Genomic DNA, 18265 nt, shown 5'->3' with positions numbered 1-18265 from the left:
GATTCCTTTTGCAGAACAAGTAGAAAGCTATTTCAAAGATGTGGTGCTACTATCTTGAAGGTACAGTGCCTAGATGCTGATAATGAATTGTGTGAAAGGGTGGTATTACCAAAGGATGATGTGATGAGTACAATGTTCTTTCACAGGAGAAGATTTGATGTACTAGTGCAGTGGTTCCCAACCCTGTACTGGAGGACCACCAGGCCAGTTGGGTTTTCAGGACAGCCCTAATGAATATGCATGGAGCAGATTTCCATTATATGCTGATCTCTCTCATGCATATTCATTAGGGCTGTCCTGAAAACCCAACTGTCCTGGTGGTCCTCCAGGACAGGGTTGGGAACCACTGCACTAGTGTGAGAATTTTGACAGCCTATAAGCACTGGAGATCTAGTGTAACTCTTTCAGTATGGGGCTAATATGGTCTGACCTTTTGGCATCCGTCAAGAGTCTGGCTGATTTATCATCATGGAGATGCGAGCTTTGGAACAGGACACAGTACTCCACACATCACTAAAAAAGAGGATCCAACGTAGACAACGGGACGGGAAGAGGATTTTTATTATCTTATAGATGCAAAATCAACAACATGCCATGTTTAGAAAATCCTTCATCATGGACATAAATCTGAGTTCGCTGCTTGATGCAATTTTGCTGTAGCTTTCATGAAAGGCTAGCTATTTTATATTTTGGACAAGAGTATCTTAGAGGGACAAGTGGCGTTTTATTATCAATTTCGAAAAGATCTTAAAACTTATTTATTTAAACAATACAAAATTTAATCAATTTTAAAATTATCATGATAAGTGGATTTTTATTATTTTATGGACTAATTTTCATAGTTTCTTACCTATTTTAGTATAAATAATTTTTATTGTGCATATATTACTCTGAATAAGTTAGGGTTGTATTTTGTTAGTATCTTTTTTGAACTGTTATTTTCTTTTATAGGACACTGTTATTTGGATCTGAATTTTAATTACTTGTAGTAATTACTATTGTGTAAACCGCCAAGAACTGATGGTTTGGCGGTATATAAAAATAAACTATTATTATTATTATTAATCTTTTGACTCTTATCGACAGGTTGACTATTTATGCTGATGCACTGAGATCAGTTATAACATCTGATTGAAATTGATTTAGACTTTACCTGTTTAAATATTGGCACCTAGGTTCTATTGGTGAACTCAGCTTCATTATGGTCTTAATGAAGAATTTTTGAAACACGGCCGTGTTTGACCGATTTGATCTGATTTGATTGTAATAAACATAAAGAAACATAAAAGTTTATTTATATAACTGCAAAATCTTGCAGTTTGATGTGATTAAGAACAAAAGAAAAACTGCACAAACATAGTGATATTATAAACTCAAGCTGACAAAAAAAATTTTAAACAGAAAAGTCTTAAGCAATTTTCTAAAATGTTGGTATGAAATAGAGTTAGTTATCAAAATACTAACACCCCCCCCCCTTTATGGAGCCACGTTAGGCTTTTTTATCACTGGCCATGGCAAAACTCTAATGTTCATAGGAAGTCTATGAGCGTCTGAATTATGACCGCCACAGCCGGCAATAAAAACGCCTAATGTGGCTTCTTAAAAGAGGGGGTGGGGTGGGGTAAATTCCTTATCCCATGTTACAAGTTTGAAAAGACATTAATCTATGAAAATATTTTTTATGTGAACAACCTTTTACAGATGGAAAAGAGAGCAAAATAAAATTTCATTCTATAAACAGCATCCCGATTGTAGGTTGTGGTAGACGTCCTACTGCTGTCTAACCAGTCAATCGGAATGCACATTAAAAAAAAAAAACACCCCAAGCACTATAGGTGCCTGTCGCGGTTGAAGGAGATGCATAGGGACACTTAAGCTCACCCAAGGATAGGCGTGGGCGTGGTTTCGCCCGGAAATGGCCATAGGCAAGCTTAGGTGGCCCTAGGGTTGCAATATGCGCCTGAAAGGAAGGCCAACAAAAAGCTGGTCTACATTTCAAATGGACGCAGACACTATGATGATCACGGCAAAGAAATTTCACTGCCGCGATCAGCTGAGCTGCCATGGAATGGACCTCGTCCCACCCCCGTGAAATCGGATGGCAGGAGTGATGCCCACTCCCTCCTGCCACCTCCCCTAAAGCATCACCCGAAGCATCCCCTGGCAGGAGGACTGCCCAATTCCTCCTGCTAGAATCCCCCAAAACAACCCCCCACCCAACTACGATAGGCAAAAGGGATGCCCACTCCCTCCTGCCAGAACATCCCCCCGAAACACCCCCCACCCAACCATGGTAGGCAGGAGGGATGCCCATTTCCTCCTGTAAGAAAACACCCCCCCCCCGACTAACCCCCCTACCCACCCAGTGACCACCCCTCCACCCGGCTAACATCCATATAGGGGAGACCACCCCCCAACTCCTCTCCGTACCTTGTAAACAGAAGGTCCAGCTGGAGGGAGGCATCCACTGGAAAATGGTGGGCCTTCCTCTTCCCAGTGCATTCTGGGATGCACTGGGGGAGGAGCCTAAGGCCCTGATTGGCTCAGATGCCTAAGGCCACTCCCATAGGAGGGGCCTTAGGCATCTGGGCCAACCGGAGTCTTAGGCCTCCTTCCTAGTGTATTCTGGGATGTGCTGGGAGAGACCTAAGACTCCGATTGGCCAGATACCTAAAACCTGGGAGTTAGGGAGGGGGGGTTGGGTGGGTGGGTGTTTTGGGGGGATTCCTGCTACCTGACTTCAGGGGGGGGGTTGGGAGTTCCCTGCTGCAGCAGTTGCCACTAAGTTGATTGCGAGAGAGAGATTTCCTTGCTGCAATCAGCTCAGTGGCAACACGATTCTCTAATCTCTACTAAATATCTGAGATATGGAGGTGTATATATATTTTTAATTTGCAGTAATCCTTTATTGCAACACTTATCAAGAAACCAACAAGCAAGGGCAGTTAGCATAGAAGCACTACCCAATTAAAATCATGGAAAACAGTGTCAACATTTCCAACATACAAATAATTTTTGAGTTTTAATTCAATATAAAACAAAACCACCCCCATCAGGGCAGGACCAAAGTAGGCACGTGCCTCAGGCCCGAAGAGTTCAGGGGGGCCAGGAACGCTGCCTGCTCCTATGAGGTCAGTGTACTTGACTCCAGACGTCCAAGTACTGCTTCTTCCTATCTTCTTCATTATTCAGTGCTACTGAACTTGCAGTCTTCTAAAGACTGTGAGCAGCGGTTCTTAAACACTACCTGCGGCTAACCTGGAAGCCTCTCCTCTGCTCCCTGGGATTTTGTTTCAGAGGGAAGGCTCTATTGAGCAGGGAGTGTGTAGTGCAGTGGTTTAAAGCTACAGCCTCAGCACCCTGAGGTTGTGGGTCCAAACCCATGCTGTTCCTTGTGACTCTGAGCAAGTCACTTAATCCCCTCCCATTGCCCACTGGGACAGGCGAGGAAAAAGGTTTGAATACCCAAATAAATTCATGTAAACTGAATAAATAAATGGTGTGAAAAGTTTCAGCTTCTGATAACCAGAGCTGGTATTGTGACGTCATAATGCCTCATTCCACCAATGCCTAAGAGCCAGCCTCATCAGTGATGTCACAACGGCGTCTTTGTTCTATATTTGGCTCACCTCTGATATTATTGGAGGAGAGTGTGGCGCAGTGGTTGAAGCTACAGCCTCAGCACCCTGGCGTTGTGGGTCCAAGCCCATGCTGCTCCTTGTGACCCTGGGCAAGTCACTTAATCCCCCCCCCATTGCCCACTGGGACAGGCAAGGAAAAAGGTTTGAGTGCCTGAATAAATTCAGGTAAACTGTTCTGCGCTCCTCTGGGAGAACAGTCTAGAAAACGTAATCAATAAATATTATCTCTTACATTAGCGCTACAGTGTATGTCTAGCAGCGCTACAGAAATGTCCCAGTGTGGTAGAGAGATGCTGCAGTCCCCAGCACCGGATGGTACTTTAGTCCCGTAAGTTCTATGGGGACTTGTGTGGAAACTCGCTCGGCTGCCAACTGATCGCACCCTGGTTGCATGGGCAGATTTTCTATTACAAAGAATAAATATCACAGTCCAAACCTGAGAATATGGCGATACTAACCCCAAGTCTTCACACGAAGAGAAGTAGGCAAAAAGAAAGGGCAGCGAGAAACCGTAACCCTGGCCTCATGTTTCCTCAGCAGATAGGGTGCTGCGTACGCAGACTCCAAGCTCTGCGTTTCCCCTGGCAGGCTGCCAGCGAAGCGCTCAGTTCAGCTTTTCATACAGTCATCCTTCACTGGCTCCTGAGCTGCCGTATTCTACATAGGCTTGGATTTTTAATTAGACGTGAAAAATGAGTCAGGATGTGCCGGTAATTCTTTTGTTCCTGTAGTAACAAGGGGTGTCCAGGTTCAGTGAATATCCTCGAGCAGTTTGGGCTTCAGACAAGCAGAGGATGCTGTGCAGAACAGGCTCGATACAGAAGCTGAATGCAAAACAAAACATAGACCATCTGCGGTAACAAAGCCAGAAAACAACTATTAGGCTTGCGCTTATCTGTGTGCCCCACACAATTTGTTGCATCTGTGCTGTGTACGGATGACGTGGAAGAGAGAAAAGTGACTAGCATAGTCGGAGTGCATAAAACAGAGAGAGGCTGGAACTCTTTTTGATTTATCGTGGTAAATAAGAGTGGAAAAGGCAACTTAACAGAGTACATTTTATGATTTTATCAGCCGCACATGTGTATGAGTTTCTGTGCATGGTTGTGCTTGTGTGCCTTACCCTTTCTCTGGTTCTCGGGAGGGGGGGGGGAGAGGAGCAGTAATGGTAATGTTTTAGTAATGTGTATGGTGGTGTGGGGTACTCTCCGTGGAGGTTGGGCTGTGGGGTGTTGTGGATGAAAAAATATGTGTAAGGCAGTGATGGAGCAAGGGTGAGAGGTGCCCTTCCCCCACCCTCTTCGCGGTCCCCCCTGCCGCGCACACCCCCCCCCTTCCCCAGCTCAAGCAGCATCACCAACTTGTTCTCTCAGAGTTTGCGCAGCTGGCATTGTGCTTGTTGCAGGTTTCCGGGTCTCACCCGTCTTTGTCAGGTAGAAACCGACGTTTCAGCCACCATGCTGTGGCTTTCTTCAGGGTATGCTCTAAAGTCTGCAGTGTGACTTTGTAAATAGTGGGTTCACTGACCTGATTGGGAACAGGGCAGTCTACCAATTTGAATTTTGGTGGAAAAGTCAGTTGGTCAGAAATTTGAATTTTTTTGTGACCAACTGACTTTCCCGCCAAAATTCAAATTGGTGGACTGGCTTTTCACAGTCATGTCAGTGAACCCACTCTATACAAAGTCAAACTGCAGGCTTCAGAACATACCCTGAAGAAAGCCACAGCACGGTGGCTGAAACGTCGGTTTCTACCTGACAAGACACAGCAAGGCCTGGAAATCTGCAACGAGCATCGCCAACTTGCTGCCTGCATTGGCGTCGGCTTTCCTTCTGATGTCACTTCCTTGGCGTGGGACCCGGAAGTGATGTCAGAGTCAGAGCCGATTCTGGCATGAGCAGCAGGTTGGAGTTGCTGTTCGTGCCAGTGAAGAGATAGAGGTACGAGTGAAGGTGCGCAAACGGCAGAGGGAGGAGTGGGAAGGAGCAGAGGGACATAGGTGTTTGGAGAGGACATGGAAGTAGATTGTGACCCTGGGCAAGTCACATATCCCCCCCATTGTCCCAGATGCATTAGATAGATTGTGCTCCCACCAGGACAGACAGGGAAAATGCTTTAGTACCTGAATAAATTAATGTAAACCATTCTGAGCTTCCCTGGGAGAAGGGTATAGAAAATTGAATAAATAAATAAATAAATATGTATGTGGATGGGTTGTTGGGGGGAAGGGGACTCGAGTGGAGTATATGTATGTGTAGGGTTACCAAACATCCGGATTTGCACGGATATGGTCTCTTTTTAGAGGACTGTCCGGGCGTCCAGACGGATTTTCTAAACCCAGTACTTTGTCCGCGCACCTCCCCCCTCCGCCCGCTGACCCATCTCTCCCTGCCATCTGAACCGCGAGACAGGAATACCTTATAACAAACCGGCAGCGGCAGCATTCGGCATGCTGATGACATCATCATCAGAGGAATGCCCAGGAGATAGAAGGCCGCGAAGCAGCCTGTGTAGATTGCTGCCAAGTGCCGACGCTTGTTATAAGGTATTTATTTTGGTCTTGCAGTTCGGATGGGAGGGAGAGATGGGTTGGGGTGGGTGGTGGGAAGCGCTGCTGCTGCCGGCAACTAGGGCTTATTTTCGGGGAAACACGGTAGTTTGTCATATCTGATGAATTTACGGTTGCCAATCTCCAAGTCTCTCACATCTATATTGTATCACTTCCTTGAGGTTTTGCAGACCAAATGTGTGACCCTATATGTTAGCATTATGGGTTGAAGGTATCAATTGTTATTTTTATTGTTAACCCCAGTTATTAATAATTAGGTCTTGTTGCATAAAGATGGGACCTGTGCTAAAATAGCCACCTTGATAATTATGTCCCTTAAAGGCATATTATCAAAGCACTTATATTTATTTAAGGATATCCTGAAAACCCAGTCTGCCTTTAGCCCTCAAGCACTGCATCTATGCATGTGTGATGCATAGTAATCAAACGAAAGGCACAGGTCTCACGCTTAGGCGCTAACATGCAAAATTGGCAAGTACTCTCTGATCTTAAACATTTTTCAAGTGCACATCAGAAAGAGAATGAAAAGGCAGGAGATAAGGGGGACACAGGTCCCAATTTTAGCAGCAGGACTGAAAAGCTGTCTTCTACTAAGGCATTTGTGAGCACAAGTTTCTTAAAAAAACAAACGATGTGAGCATTTGCGTCTTGCCTACCATAGGTGTTGGATCGGGGGAGGGGGGGCACAGGGGCCATGGCCTCCCAAAAAATTGCCCATAGGACAGAGGGGGAGGGGTTGTAAGCAGAAGGAAGAGAGAAAGAGACGACCAAAGGGGAAAGATAGGAGGCAGATGCCGAACTATGAGAGGTGCGCACAGAGGGGGAGAGATCCTGAAGAAGAACAGAGAGATGGAAGATCATAACAGCGGAGAGAGAGAGAGAGAGGGAGACCTGGAACAAAGGTGGTGGTAGGTACAAAGGAGAACTGACACTGGAGCTGGGGAGGGTAAGCAGAGGGAAAAGAGAGAGAGACCTGGACCCAAAGGGGATGGAGCTAAAGAAAGAAAGAAATATTGGATGCAGTCAGAAGAAGGAAGTGCAACCAGAGACTCATGAAATCACCAGACAACAAAGGTAGGAAAAATGATTTTATTTTTAATTTAGTGATTGAAATGTGTCAGTTTGAGAATTTATATCTGCTGTCTATATTTTGCACCATATTTGTCTATTTTTCTATAGTTGTTACTGAGGTGACATAGTATATTTTAAAATCATCTGCTTTGACATCTTGGAAAACCCCCCGAATTTAAATGATAATTAACATTTTGTCTGCATACAGTGTGCTATTAAAAATTTTGTGGTTCCCATTATATATTAATAAGATTATATTTTGTGTATATGGAAAATGGATAGAAGAAATTGCATTGCAGTTAGTCTTATTATTATGGGGGTGGAGTCAGGGGTGGAGCATTCTGCTGCCTATACATCTGCTGTGCATCCAATGAAAGGATGCAAAATCAAATTTTTAGGTTATGACATTCCTTACTTTTGGACACTGAAACAAATCTGAATGTTCTGGAGGAGGAGTGAGATACCCAGTCCCCTAAACTCTTCTTCACTATTAGAGGTCTGCACGGGAACGGGGATCGCGGGAATCCTGTGGGTCCCACGGGAATCCTCCCTAACCCATGGGACTCCCACAGGGACCCCCCTCTGTCCCACGGGACTCCCACGGGGACCCCCCTCTGGTTCACGGGACTCCCACGGGGATGGAAGGCTTTGGAAGCAGGGTTCGTCCATATAATATAATGGACACGTCAGCCTTAGTAAAAGAGGGGGTTTATAAGTTAATTACCTGAACAGAAAACAAAAAAAGGGTTCCACCAAAGAGATTCCACAAGGAAAACAGCAGCACAAACACAAAAGAAACTGTGGCATTGATGATCCTGTCAGAAGTAATTGCTGCTTTTTATGGAGATGGGCGGGGATGGAGGTAATTCCTTGTGGGGGATGGGTGGGGACGGAGAGGATCCTGACGGGGATGGGTGGGGACGGAGAGGATCCTGATGGGGACGGAGAGGATCCTGACGGGGACGGGTGGGGACAGAGAGGATCCTGGCGGGGACGGGTGGGGACGGAGAGGAACCTGGCGGGGACAGGTAGGGACGGAGAGGATCCTGGCGAGGACGGGCGGGGATGGGTGGGATTTCTGTCCCCGTGCAACTTTCTATTCACTATCCTTACGTGACTGAGGAAATAACAACATTTTAGCCAAAGGGATGGTATGGACCCACCTATTGCTGGTGATTGAGTTTATGGTCTAAAACATTGTTTCTCAACCTTTTCAAGCCTAGTACCCTCTAAGTCTAACAAATACCAACCGAGTACCCTGCCCAAACTCCGCCCCTGACTCCACTCCATAATAATAGTACTACTTGTAATGTCAATATTCCCCCCACCTTGCATCCCCTTCAATCTGTCCCTCTGTTCCCCCTCCACCACCATATCCAGCTCAATAAACAATCTGTGGAATTTCTTGTCAAATTATCCGCCCATGCAATGCCCCCTAAAAGGCACTTAAGCCACAGCAGAACCAGGCTTGATTTCCACTGTGGCTCCTTGTGACTTTGGGCCCTCCATTGCCCCAGATATAAAACTTGGATTGAAAGTCCACTAGCGACAGAGGAAGTACCTGAAAGTAATATAAATATGCAAATCACGTCAGCTGCAATGTAGCACAAGGCTCTGTTTCTAGTAGTACTGTCGATTATTATCGAACCCCAAACGGTCACAAAACATCATGTCCCTCCTACTTGTCGGAACTGCACTCGCTCCACCTTCGGTCCTCAGCCCCCAGCAGCACCCCCGCAGCGGATGGCCCAAGTAGCAACCCACACGCCGCACGTGGCTGACCCAGAAGCCTTCTCTCCGATGTCAACTGTGACGTCGGAGAGAAGTCTTCTGGGTCTGCCACTTACATGCAGCGCCTGAATCACTGAGTGTGCCGCCCACCTCAAGGAGCGCTGCCAAAGGCTGAAGACTGAAGGAGCGAGTGTTATTCCAAGAAGGTTGCCGTGGGAGCGGCGGAACCTGAGATCCTGGGTGGTTGCGACAGCAGCGGTGGATGGATCGGTGGGAATTGGCAGCCAGGCTCATACCCCCCAACAGGTGGCCTGTGTACCCCCTAGGATACGCGTACCTTGGGTTGAGAAACACTGGCCTAAAAGACATATAGGGGTAATTTTTTTAAGTGACTTGAATATTTCAAACAGCATTTCATATTCTCAAGAATGCACTCACTGGCCGATACTCAGCACTATGAAACCAGCTAGTAATGGTGCTGACCGGTTAAATAGCACTTAAACCAGTTAAAAGCAAATATTCAGCGCGAGTTAACCCGTTACCTCTACTGAATATTCATGGTTAGTAGCAATCAGTGCTGAGTGGCTAAGTTCAGCAGCCAAATCGGACTGTGTAAATAGCAGTAGTGCTTGGATGGCAGCCCCGACGGTGGGGGAAGTGGGACATACTTCTAACGTCTTTGTCCCACATATGGCAAGACATTTCTGCATGGACTGGTGTTAGCTTTGATGGCGACTCCAGCAGTGGGACAGTGTAGCCAGTGTCAGGTGGACTACATTCTGTTCCTGTATATGGCAGAATGGCTCAGGAGCAGATATATGTATTATACCACATTCACATCACCCAAGTACAGATACCTATCTTAGGGGGAAGGGAAGACATATTATAGGGGAAAACACCCTCCGGGGATTCAAGACAAAGTTAGACAAGTTCCTGCTGAACTGGAACGTACTCAGGTAGGGCTAATCTCAGTTAGGGCGCTGATCTTTAACCAGAGGGCCGCCGCGTGAGCGGACTGCTGGGCACGATGGACCACTGGTCTGACCCAGCAGCGGCAATTCTTTTGTTCTTATAGTGGACCTTATTAAGTAAAATGAATAATACTGGACTGTGGGTTCAACATTGCCTTGCCCTTCCCCTTGGGGAGTTTGCTTCGGTGGCGGCTCGTTGGTTGGATTCGGGTGTCGGAGGATCCGGAGCTGTGGTGGAGGCCCTTTGGCTTGACCAACTCTCGAGGATCTGGTGTTGCGGATGGAGACCGACTTGCGTTGGGGGAGGTGGAGAGATTGCCGACTGTTCTTGGGCCCTTGGTCTGGTCTGCAGCCGGTGGCCGTGGTGTGTGACTTTGCCTGGTGGCCACGGCCTGGAGCTGCCTCCTGCATCAGTTGGTTCAACAGCCTGCACAGAATGGTGCTCCACCGGACTGGATTGGGATTTAGTTTAATTTTATCTTAACTTTTAATCTAATTTGTCTTTTCTGCTAAGTTAGGTTTAATTTTCGCCTTTCTGCTTTATTTTTTTTATTTTATTTGTACTTGATATTGGTTTTATTATCTTACATATTATATATTCCTATACATATATACTTCTCCCTCCGTATTTGCTACGATAAGGTATTAACAGAACCGCAAATATAGAAAAATCACGAATAACTTTTTCATACGTTATTCGCTGCTTTCTATTAAAAACTATCTTGAATATGGTGAAAGCGTGAATAACATGGTTGGGAGACCTGGCCTGTTCCTGAAGGAGAGGCAAAACACGGTGAAGAAAGTGCTGGGAATCAGTGATTTTCGCTGTAAACGCTTGGAATCAGCAATTTCTCTATGCAAGCTGATGTAATTTGGGGGGGAGGAGCCAGCAAGCTAAAAACCGTGAATAATCTAAACCCCGAATACGGAGGGAGAAGTGTATTACATATAATATTAATACATAAGAATATTTCATATTCTTTCTTTTTTAGGCACTTTAGTTTAGATTGTGAGCCTATTTAGGGCAGAGGGACGTTCTATGTGCTTTCAATACATTACACTTCTCCCTCGTCATTCGCGGGGGATACGGGCAGAGCTGGACCGCGAATGCCGAAAAACTGCGATTATCCGGCTCTGACCCACCCTCACCTCCCTGCCGCCTTCCCGGCCTTACCTGGTGGTCTAGAGGGCTTTCAAGGCAGGAGCGATCTTCCTACGCTCCTGCCCCGTGCAGATCGCCATGAGGAAATGGCTGTAGGGAGTTCCCGACGTAGTCTCGAGAGACTACGGGAACTTCCAGCAGCCATTTCCTCACGGCGATCTGCACGGGGCAGGAGCGTAGGAAGATTGCTCCTGCCCCGAAAACCCTCTAGACCACCAGGTAAGGCCAGGAAGGCGTCAGGGAGGAAAAAAGACTGTTTTTTAAATTTTCCCCCTCCCCAGAAAAAAAATCACGATTATATGAAACCGCGAGTGCAGGAACCGCGAATGGGGAGGGGGAAGTGTATATACAAATTGTGATCCGCTTAGGTTTTAAGTGGAGTATAAATGTTAAAAATAAAGAATGAATGAATGCGACTGTTGGGCAGAGGGAAGGTCGCAGCGGAGAAGACTGTGAAGCGAATCGTTCAGAGCGCTGCTGCCGCCACTGTTTTTGAATGCCTCGGAAGTATGTCAATCTCACGGTGGGAGGGTCGGTGGGGTTCTGCTGCACAGGGGGAGGGCTAGAAAGATGCTGCATGAGGGGATGGTTGGGAGGGGAGGGAAGATGCTGAACTTGGAGGGGGGGGGAGAGCAAGGAAAGAGGAAGAACTGGGGTGGAGGAGAGGAAGGGAGAGATGATTGTTGTACATGAAAAAAAGTGACATCCCCCGAAAATAAGCCCTAATGCATTTTATGGAGCTAAATTTAAGGTGTAACAATTTTTATTGATTTACAATTCAAGCAAAAATCGACAATTAGAAAAGGAATCTAGGATAACCAGAAATACAAAAAGCACTAAAACAACCTGCTACACCAACCGCTCAACCCACCCTCCAAGCAATCGGAGAGTCTAGAGGGCTTGTACTCTGATAGCCCTCCAGGGGATTCATCACCTTACCCCTCCCCTCCCCTCCCCACCTGAATGAATACAATAATCCACAAACAGGAAAAACCAAAGAAAAAAAGGGAGGGAGAAGAAAAAGAAAAAAGGCAACTCGCACCTCTGTGCTCCCCCCCCCGTGCCAAATAGATTATAGAGAGTTTAATATGGCATTTCTAGCTCGTGGAGACAGTGAGCTAATATAGGGGTCCCACACACTCAGGAATTGGCACTTGCGTTTTTTGAGCTAAATTTAATATAAGACCCTGTCTTATTTTCAGGGAAACACGGTAGCAAGTAAGCATCAAAACATTTGCAGTAGTGCTACGACTCTAGTGTCATGCTCCTTTCCACTGCCTAAACCACAAGTGCTGGAGGAGGTAAAAATAGAGAGATGGCAACAGGGGACAGCGACACCGGTGCCACTGAGCAAGGTGCAAATGTTGGGCCTCTGCATGCACTTGGCTCGTGTCTCTAGGAGTCTTCTGATCCCAACATACTGGAGAGGCAACTCCTCAATAGATCATCTAATATAATAAAACGGTAAGCCGCGCATGCGCACTTCCTAAGCGTGGGTCCGTTTTCTGTGAGCTGTAGCGACCCATAGGAAGTGCGCATGCGCGGCTTACGGTCTGGCCTCACGCGAGGCAAGACAACTGCGCGCCCTTCTCTGCTCTCCACCTGCAGAGCGGCGGCTGCCGCCTGCTAGCACACCCTGCCCTCTCCAAGCCGGGACCACAGCCAGCCAACGATCGCCTCCACAGTGCAGAACAAGTCGACGACTCCCCCCTCCCGCACCAACCGCTGCCGCTCCTGTTTGAAGCGGCCTGATGAGGTTCACGGCCGGCTGTAGCGAACCTCGCAGGCCGCTCTCCACATGAAGCACGTTCCCTCTGACGCGATCGCGTCAGAAGGAACTTGCTATCATATGGAGAGCGGCCTGCGAGGTTCAAAACAGCCGCCCATGAACCTAAGCAGGCCGCTTTGAACAGGAACAGGAGCGGCAGCGGCGGCACTCCCCCCTCCTTTCAGCGGCCGGCAAACAACATGGAGGACTGCTTCCGGGAGGAATCGGCTTCCAGCCTCATATTTCAGGCCTGACCCGTGACTCAAAGGGGAGAGGATATGCTGGATGGAGGGAGCAAGACAGATACTGGTTAGAAGACTGAAAATAAAAGGGGAAGAGAGAGAAAGAGAAGATGCTGGAAGGGAGGAGTTAGCAAAAAAAAAACAAACCAAAAAAAACCTCCCAAAAAAAACAAACAACTGGAGAAATAGAAGCAGATAGAGATGCAGAAAAATAAATGGAGGAAAACTGAAAGATAAGGTTAAAGTCTGAGATGGATGTAGGAGAGGAAGTGAAGACAGGAATGAGAGAAGAGCCAGATAGACTGCAAACCCTGGTAAGAAAATTGAGAGAAGAGAGCAGAAACTGGGATAAATATGAATAAAATGGCCAGACAATAAAAGTAGAAAAAAAAGAATTTTATTTTTAATTTCATTAACAGAAAATGCAGTTTTACTGTAAATTTGCACTGCTTTCTTTTTATATTCCAAAGTGTATAGTGTTTTTTCTCTTTCTCTGGTGTTGAACTGCATATTGCTGGACAGGGGGAGCAGGAAGAGGTGCTGATGGACAGGGGGGGGATGAAGGGAGGCCTACTGCTGGACAGGGGGAGCAGGAAGAGGTGCTGATGGATGAGGGAGCAGGAAGAGGGGTGAGGTAAAATAAAGGGAGAAGGGCTGCTGCTGGATAAGGTGAGCAGTGATGGGGTGGGGGAGGACACAGGAGAGGTAAAAGGAAGGGAGAATGAACAGGGGGAGCAGACAAGGGGTGGTGGTGGACAGCCAAGGAAAAAAAAAAAAGAAAGATAGAAATACAGAAAGCGGCTAAGGAGAGAGAAAAAGAAATAAAGACAGACACACACACACATATTCTAGCACCCGTTAATTTAACGGGCTATAAGACTAGTGCACTAATATGCTTATAGACTAAGTGGTTTATATTCAGGCACTCAAGCATTTCCCCTGTCTGTCCTGGTGAGCTCACACTCTAGACTCTACCTAATGTACCTGCGGCAATGGGGGATAGTGACTTGCCCAGGATCACAAGAAGCAGTGTGGGATTTGAACCCACAACCTCAGGATGCCGAGACACTAGCATTCTGTCACTTATTGATGGATACCCGTTTCTATTAAGCATATCATATATACTGTACATAGATTAAAATATAATTCCTGATGAAAATTTATTGATTTTTTTTCCACACATCTAATTCCTCACAGCGCACAACAATCTGAAACACATATTTGCAAGCAAGGTATCCTACTATGAGTACTGTCCATCCTTTCTCCGTGCAGCAAAATATTGTTTGATTGCATCTGGACCTCTATTGCATACTTCTGGTGGTGGACAAACCAGTGGATTCCCCTCAAAATTACATGAACAATGATTATATCCCCAGTCTAACTTATTCAGGTTCCCAAAATTATTGGGAAGAGATCTTATGTTATTATACCCCAGCCACAAACAACGCAAATTTTTCAATCTACCTAAATTTTCTGGCAGAGTCTCCAAATGATTAAAGACCAGCAACAGTGTCTCTAGCATTTTTAGTTGATGAATGCTTGAAGGGATCGTCTGTATTCGGTTGTCACTTGCATCCAGAAAAGTTAAATTTTCCATTTCGCAGACCTGGGGAGGGACATCCTTGAACTTATTGTTGGCCAGGTGGAGGCTTTCCAGCTTCTGAAGTCCAGCAAATTCTTGGGGAAGAAATGTGAGGAAGTTATTACTTATGCTGAGCCTCTTCAAATTCCTTAAGGTTCCGATCTCAGGCGGGACCTCCTTCAAAAAGTTGGTGTCCATGTACAGGGCAGTTAAATTCTGTAAGCGTCCAATTTCTCGAGGGAGCCACTTCATCTGAAAGCAGAGGCAGCTCTCCCTCTCAGGGCTCATTTCCAGCACCTGTAGTTTATCCAAACTGAAGACCTCCAAAGGGATGAATCTAAGCTCTTTGCCCTCAATTTTGACCTTCTTCTTTTTTTCAGAATTTGGGCTGTTCTCCGCTTGGTATTTCCAGTGGAGATCCATGCCCATGTAGGCAGGGGGAAAGGATAGAGTGGGTTGACTTCAGTCTGGAAGCATCCAGTGGAAGAGAAATTAAAAATTCTCCACAGTCCAATTTCTATAATAATTAAAAAGAAATGGCATCATCCGTTGACAGTTGTTGTTTTTCTGGATTTTCCCCTATTTTACAAGAAATATTTTAAAGTCCATTAGCATTTCTGTTATGCACTGAGGCTGCTGATTTTCCACCTGCTGTGTTGAACTGAGACGGGCTTTCAGTTGCTTTCAGTTGCTCAGTTACAATTACTTGGTAAACAGGGCCTTGCCCTCTAAACTCTTCTTCCTGTTTTTGCAGCCAAAGCAATGCAGAATTATAGTGCAATACATGGGCATTGTTCATCTGTTCAGAAACAAGAATCTAAGGACTGAATCACGTTAAATTAGCCTAGATGACCTACTAAAAAGTTCAAAAGCTCGCATCCGAGTGGAGGAGTAGCCTAGAGGTGAGCTAGACATATGGGGGAACCTGGTTCAAATCTCACGGCTGTGCCTTGCGAGTCTTAAGAAGTCACGTAACCTTTTATTACCCCAGGTACAAATGAGATTGTGAGTTTTCCGGTGCACCGATAAATGCACGCAGGAGAATGGCGTGCCATTAATTGCGCCCCAACAAGTGCGTGCAGGACAATGGCGCACCAACAATTGCTATCTAGTGTTAGGGTAAGGTTTCTAATCTAATCTAATCTTTGGTCATCTCCCAGTGGAGCTCGACTGGGTTCACATATAATTAAGACTAGAGTACATAGCAGAAAACATAGGAGAAGGAAGAACGAATTCAAAACTAAGGTACACTTCTCCTTCGTTAGTCGTGGGGATACGGGCAGAGCCAGACCGCGAATGGTGAAAAACCGCAATTATCTGGCTCTGACCCACCCCCACCTCCCTGCCGCCTTCCCGGCCTTACCTGGTGGTCTAGAGGGCTTTCGGGGCAGGAACGATCTTCCTACGCTCCTGCCCCGTGCAGATCGCCATGGGGAAATGGCTGCTGTGAGTTCCCGTAGTCTCTCGAGACTACGTCGGGAACTCCCTACAGCCATTTCCTCATGGCGATCTGCACGGGGCAGGAGCGTAGGAAGATCGTTCCTGCCCCGAAAGCCCTCTATCCGCCTCCTACACAACCTCAACTACCATGATCCCATCTCCCCAGCACTCCGCGCTGAACACTGGCTCCCAATTAGCCAGCGCTGTGCTTTCAAGGCCCTAGCAGTAGCCCACAAGAGAGTTTATGCCACCACCCCCTCCTACATAAAATCCAAGCTTCCCATCTACACCCCCACTCGCACCCTCCGCTCAAAATCGGAAATACGCCTATGCATTCCCCCTGGAAGGTCCCTCCTCTCAGAAACTGCCCGCAAACGATCCTACAGCCACTTCATCCCACATCTCTGGAATAAACTCCCCCCCCAACTTAGGCAACAGAACTCTTTATTGACATTCCGTAAAATGGTAAAGACCCTCCTCTTCAACTAAAGATCTCCCTCAGTCTACACCTCCCCTTAAACCCCTCCTCTCTCTTCTCTCCCCTATTTAACTTCTCCCTAAATTTCTGTATAGTCCTCTCTTAGTCTGTACTCTGATAAATTGTCTGTACTCTGAAAAATTGTTTGTACTCTGATAAATACTGCGCAATCTTGTATGTCCAAGCATCTATATGCGGGAAAATTGGGAAAATCTCTCTTCTCCAGAATCACAGGGCTTTGGAATAATCCTACTGCCCCACTACAGAATCAGGGCTCCTTCCAACTATTCTGTAAACACCTGAAAACTAGGCTTTTCACAAAAATGTAATGCTCTCCCCCCCTATACTCAACCTCCAAACCCATTATGTTAGTCCTTCCTATATTAAGCTCTTATAAACCGTGCCGAACTCTATAATTATGAGAGAGGATGCGGCATTATCAAAAAGGGTATCACTACTAGAACGAAGGAAGTTATCCTGCCACTGTATCGAGCAAATGGTGCGCCCACATCTGGAATACTGCGTCCAATACTGGTCGCCATACCTCAAGAAGGACATGGCAATACTCGAGAGGGTCCAGAGGAGAGCAACGAGGATGATAAAGGGAATGGAGAACCTCTCATATGCCGAACGGTTAGACAGGCTGGGGCTCTTTACCCTGGAAAAGCGGAGACTGAGAGGGGACATGATACAGACTTATAAAATCATGAAAGGCATAGAGAAGGTGGAGAGGGGCAGATTCTTTAGACTAGTAGGGGCAACTAAAACAAGAGGTCACTCAGAAAAACTGAGAGGAGACAGATTCAAAACGAATGCAAGAAAGTTGTTCTTCACTCAACGGGTGGTAGACACCTGGAACGCGCTTCCCGGAGAGGTGATAAGCCAGAGTACAATTCTGGGGTTCAAAAAGGGACTGGATGACTTCCTGGAAGCGAAGGGAATAACGGGGTACAGATAGAGGTTTACCTCACAGGACACTGATCAAATAGGGTATGGACATTTTAGGTTAGGTAGGGAACATTTTCAGGTCATGGACCTGGAGGGCCCCCGCGGGAGTGGACTGCCGGGCATGATGGACCCCTGGTCTGACCCGGCAGAGGCAATGCTTATGTTCTTATGTTCTTATATATAAACTTAAGGTTTAGTTTAGTTTAGTCTAGTCAGGAGTTTGCTGCTCGCGCCGTGAACGTTAAAGAAGTATGGGGGGAGGGGAGGTGCGCTTGCATGCGGCAGCAGGGGTGGCAAAGGAGCGGATGGTGGTGATGGGTGGAGAAGAGGGTGGGGGAGGGGCACCTCCACCCCAGACACCTCTCACCCTTGCTATACTACTGGCTGTGGGACCAGTCTTCAAATAAGAACTGCAACATTTTTTTAAGCAAAGAAATTTACAAACCAAGCAACAGACAGTGGGTCATTGAGAACTATCCAACAATGAATACACAAATCCCCAACCCACCCAATCTCTCCCCCCCCCCCCGAACTGGAACATTTTATAGCTCTTATCATGAGACTGGTCCCACGGAAGCAGCAGATTACATTTTATTAAAACATCTCCTGATAGGCACCCGGTATAAGATGGACACATAGAAACATGATGGCACATACAGGCC

At 46.6% G+C, this 18265-nt stretch overlaps 1 protein-coding gene across 1 annotated transcript; it reads right to left on the bottom strand.

Annotated features, from left to right (window-relative positions):
- Positions 1-14098: 14098 nt before the first annotated feature.
- Positions 14099-15393, bottom strand: LOC117356033 (plant intracellular Ras-group-related LRR protein 3-like). The gene has a single exon (XM_033935283.1). The coding sequence runs from the start codon at positions 15164-15166 to the stop codon at positions 14396-14398; it is 771 nt and encodes a 256-aa protein (XP_033791174.1). The 5' UTR covers positions 15167-15393; the 3' UTR covers positions 14099-14395.
- Positions 15394-18265: the final 2872 nt, after the last annotated feature.

This window comes from Geotrypetes seraphini, chromosome 2 (assembly GCF_902459505.1).
Source record: "Geotrypetes seraphini chromosome 2, aGeoSer1.1, whole genome shotgun sequence".
NCBI classification, from domain to species: Eukaryota; Metazoa; Chordata; class Amphibia; order Gymnophiona; family Dermophiidae; genus Geotrypetes; species Geotrypetes seraphini.
This window is presented reverse-complemented; position numbering and strand designations above follow the sequence as displayed.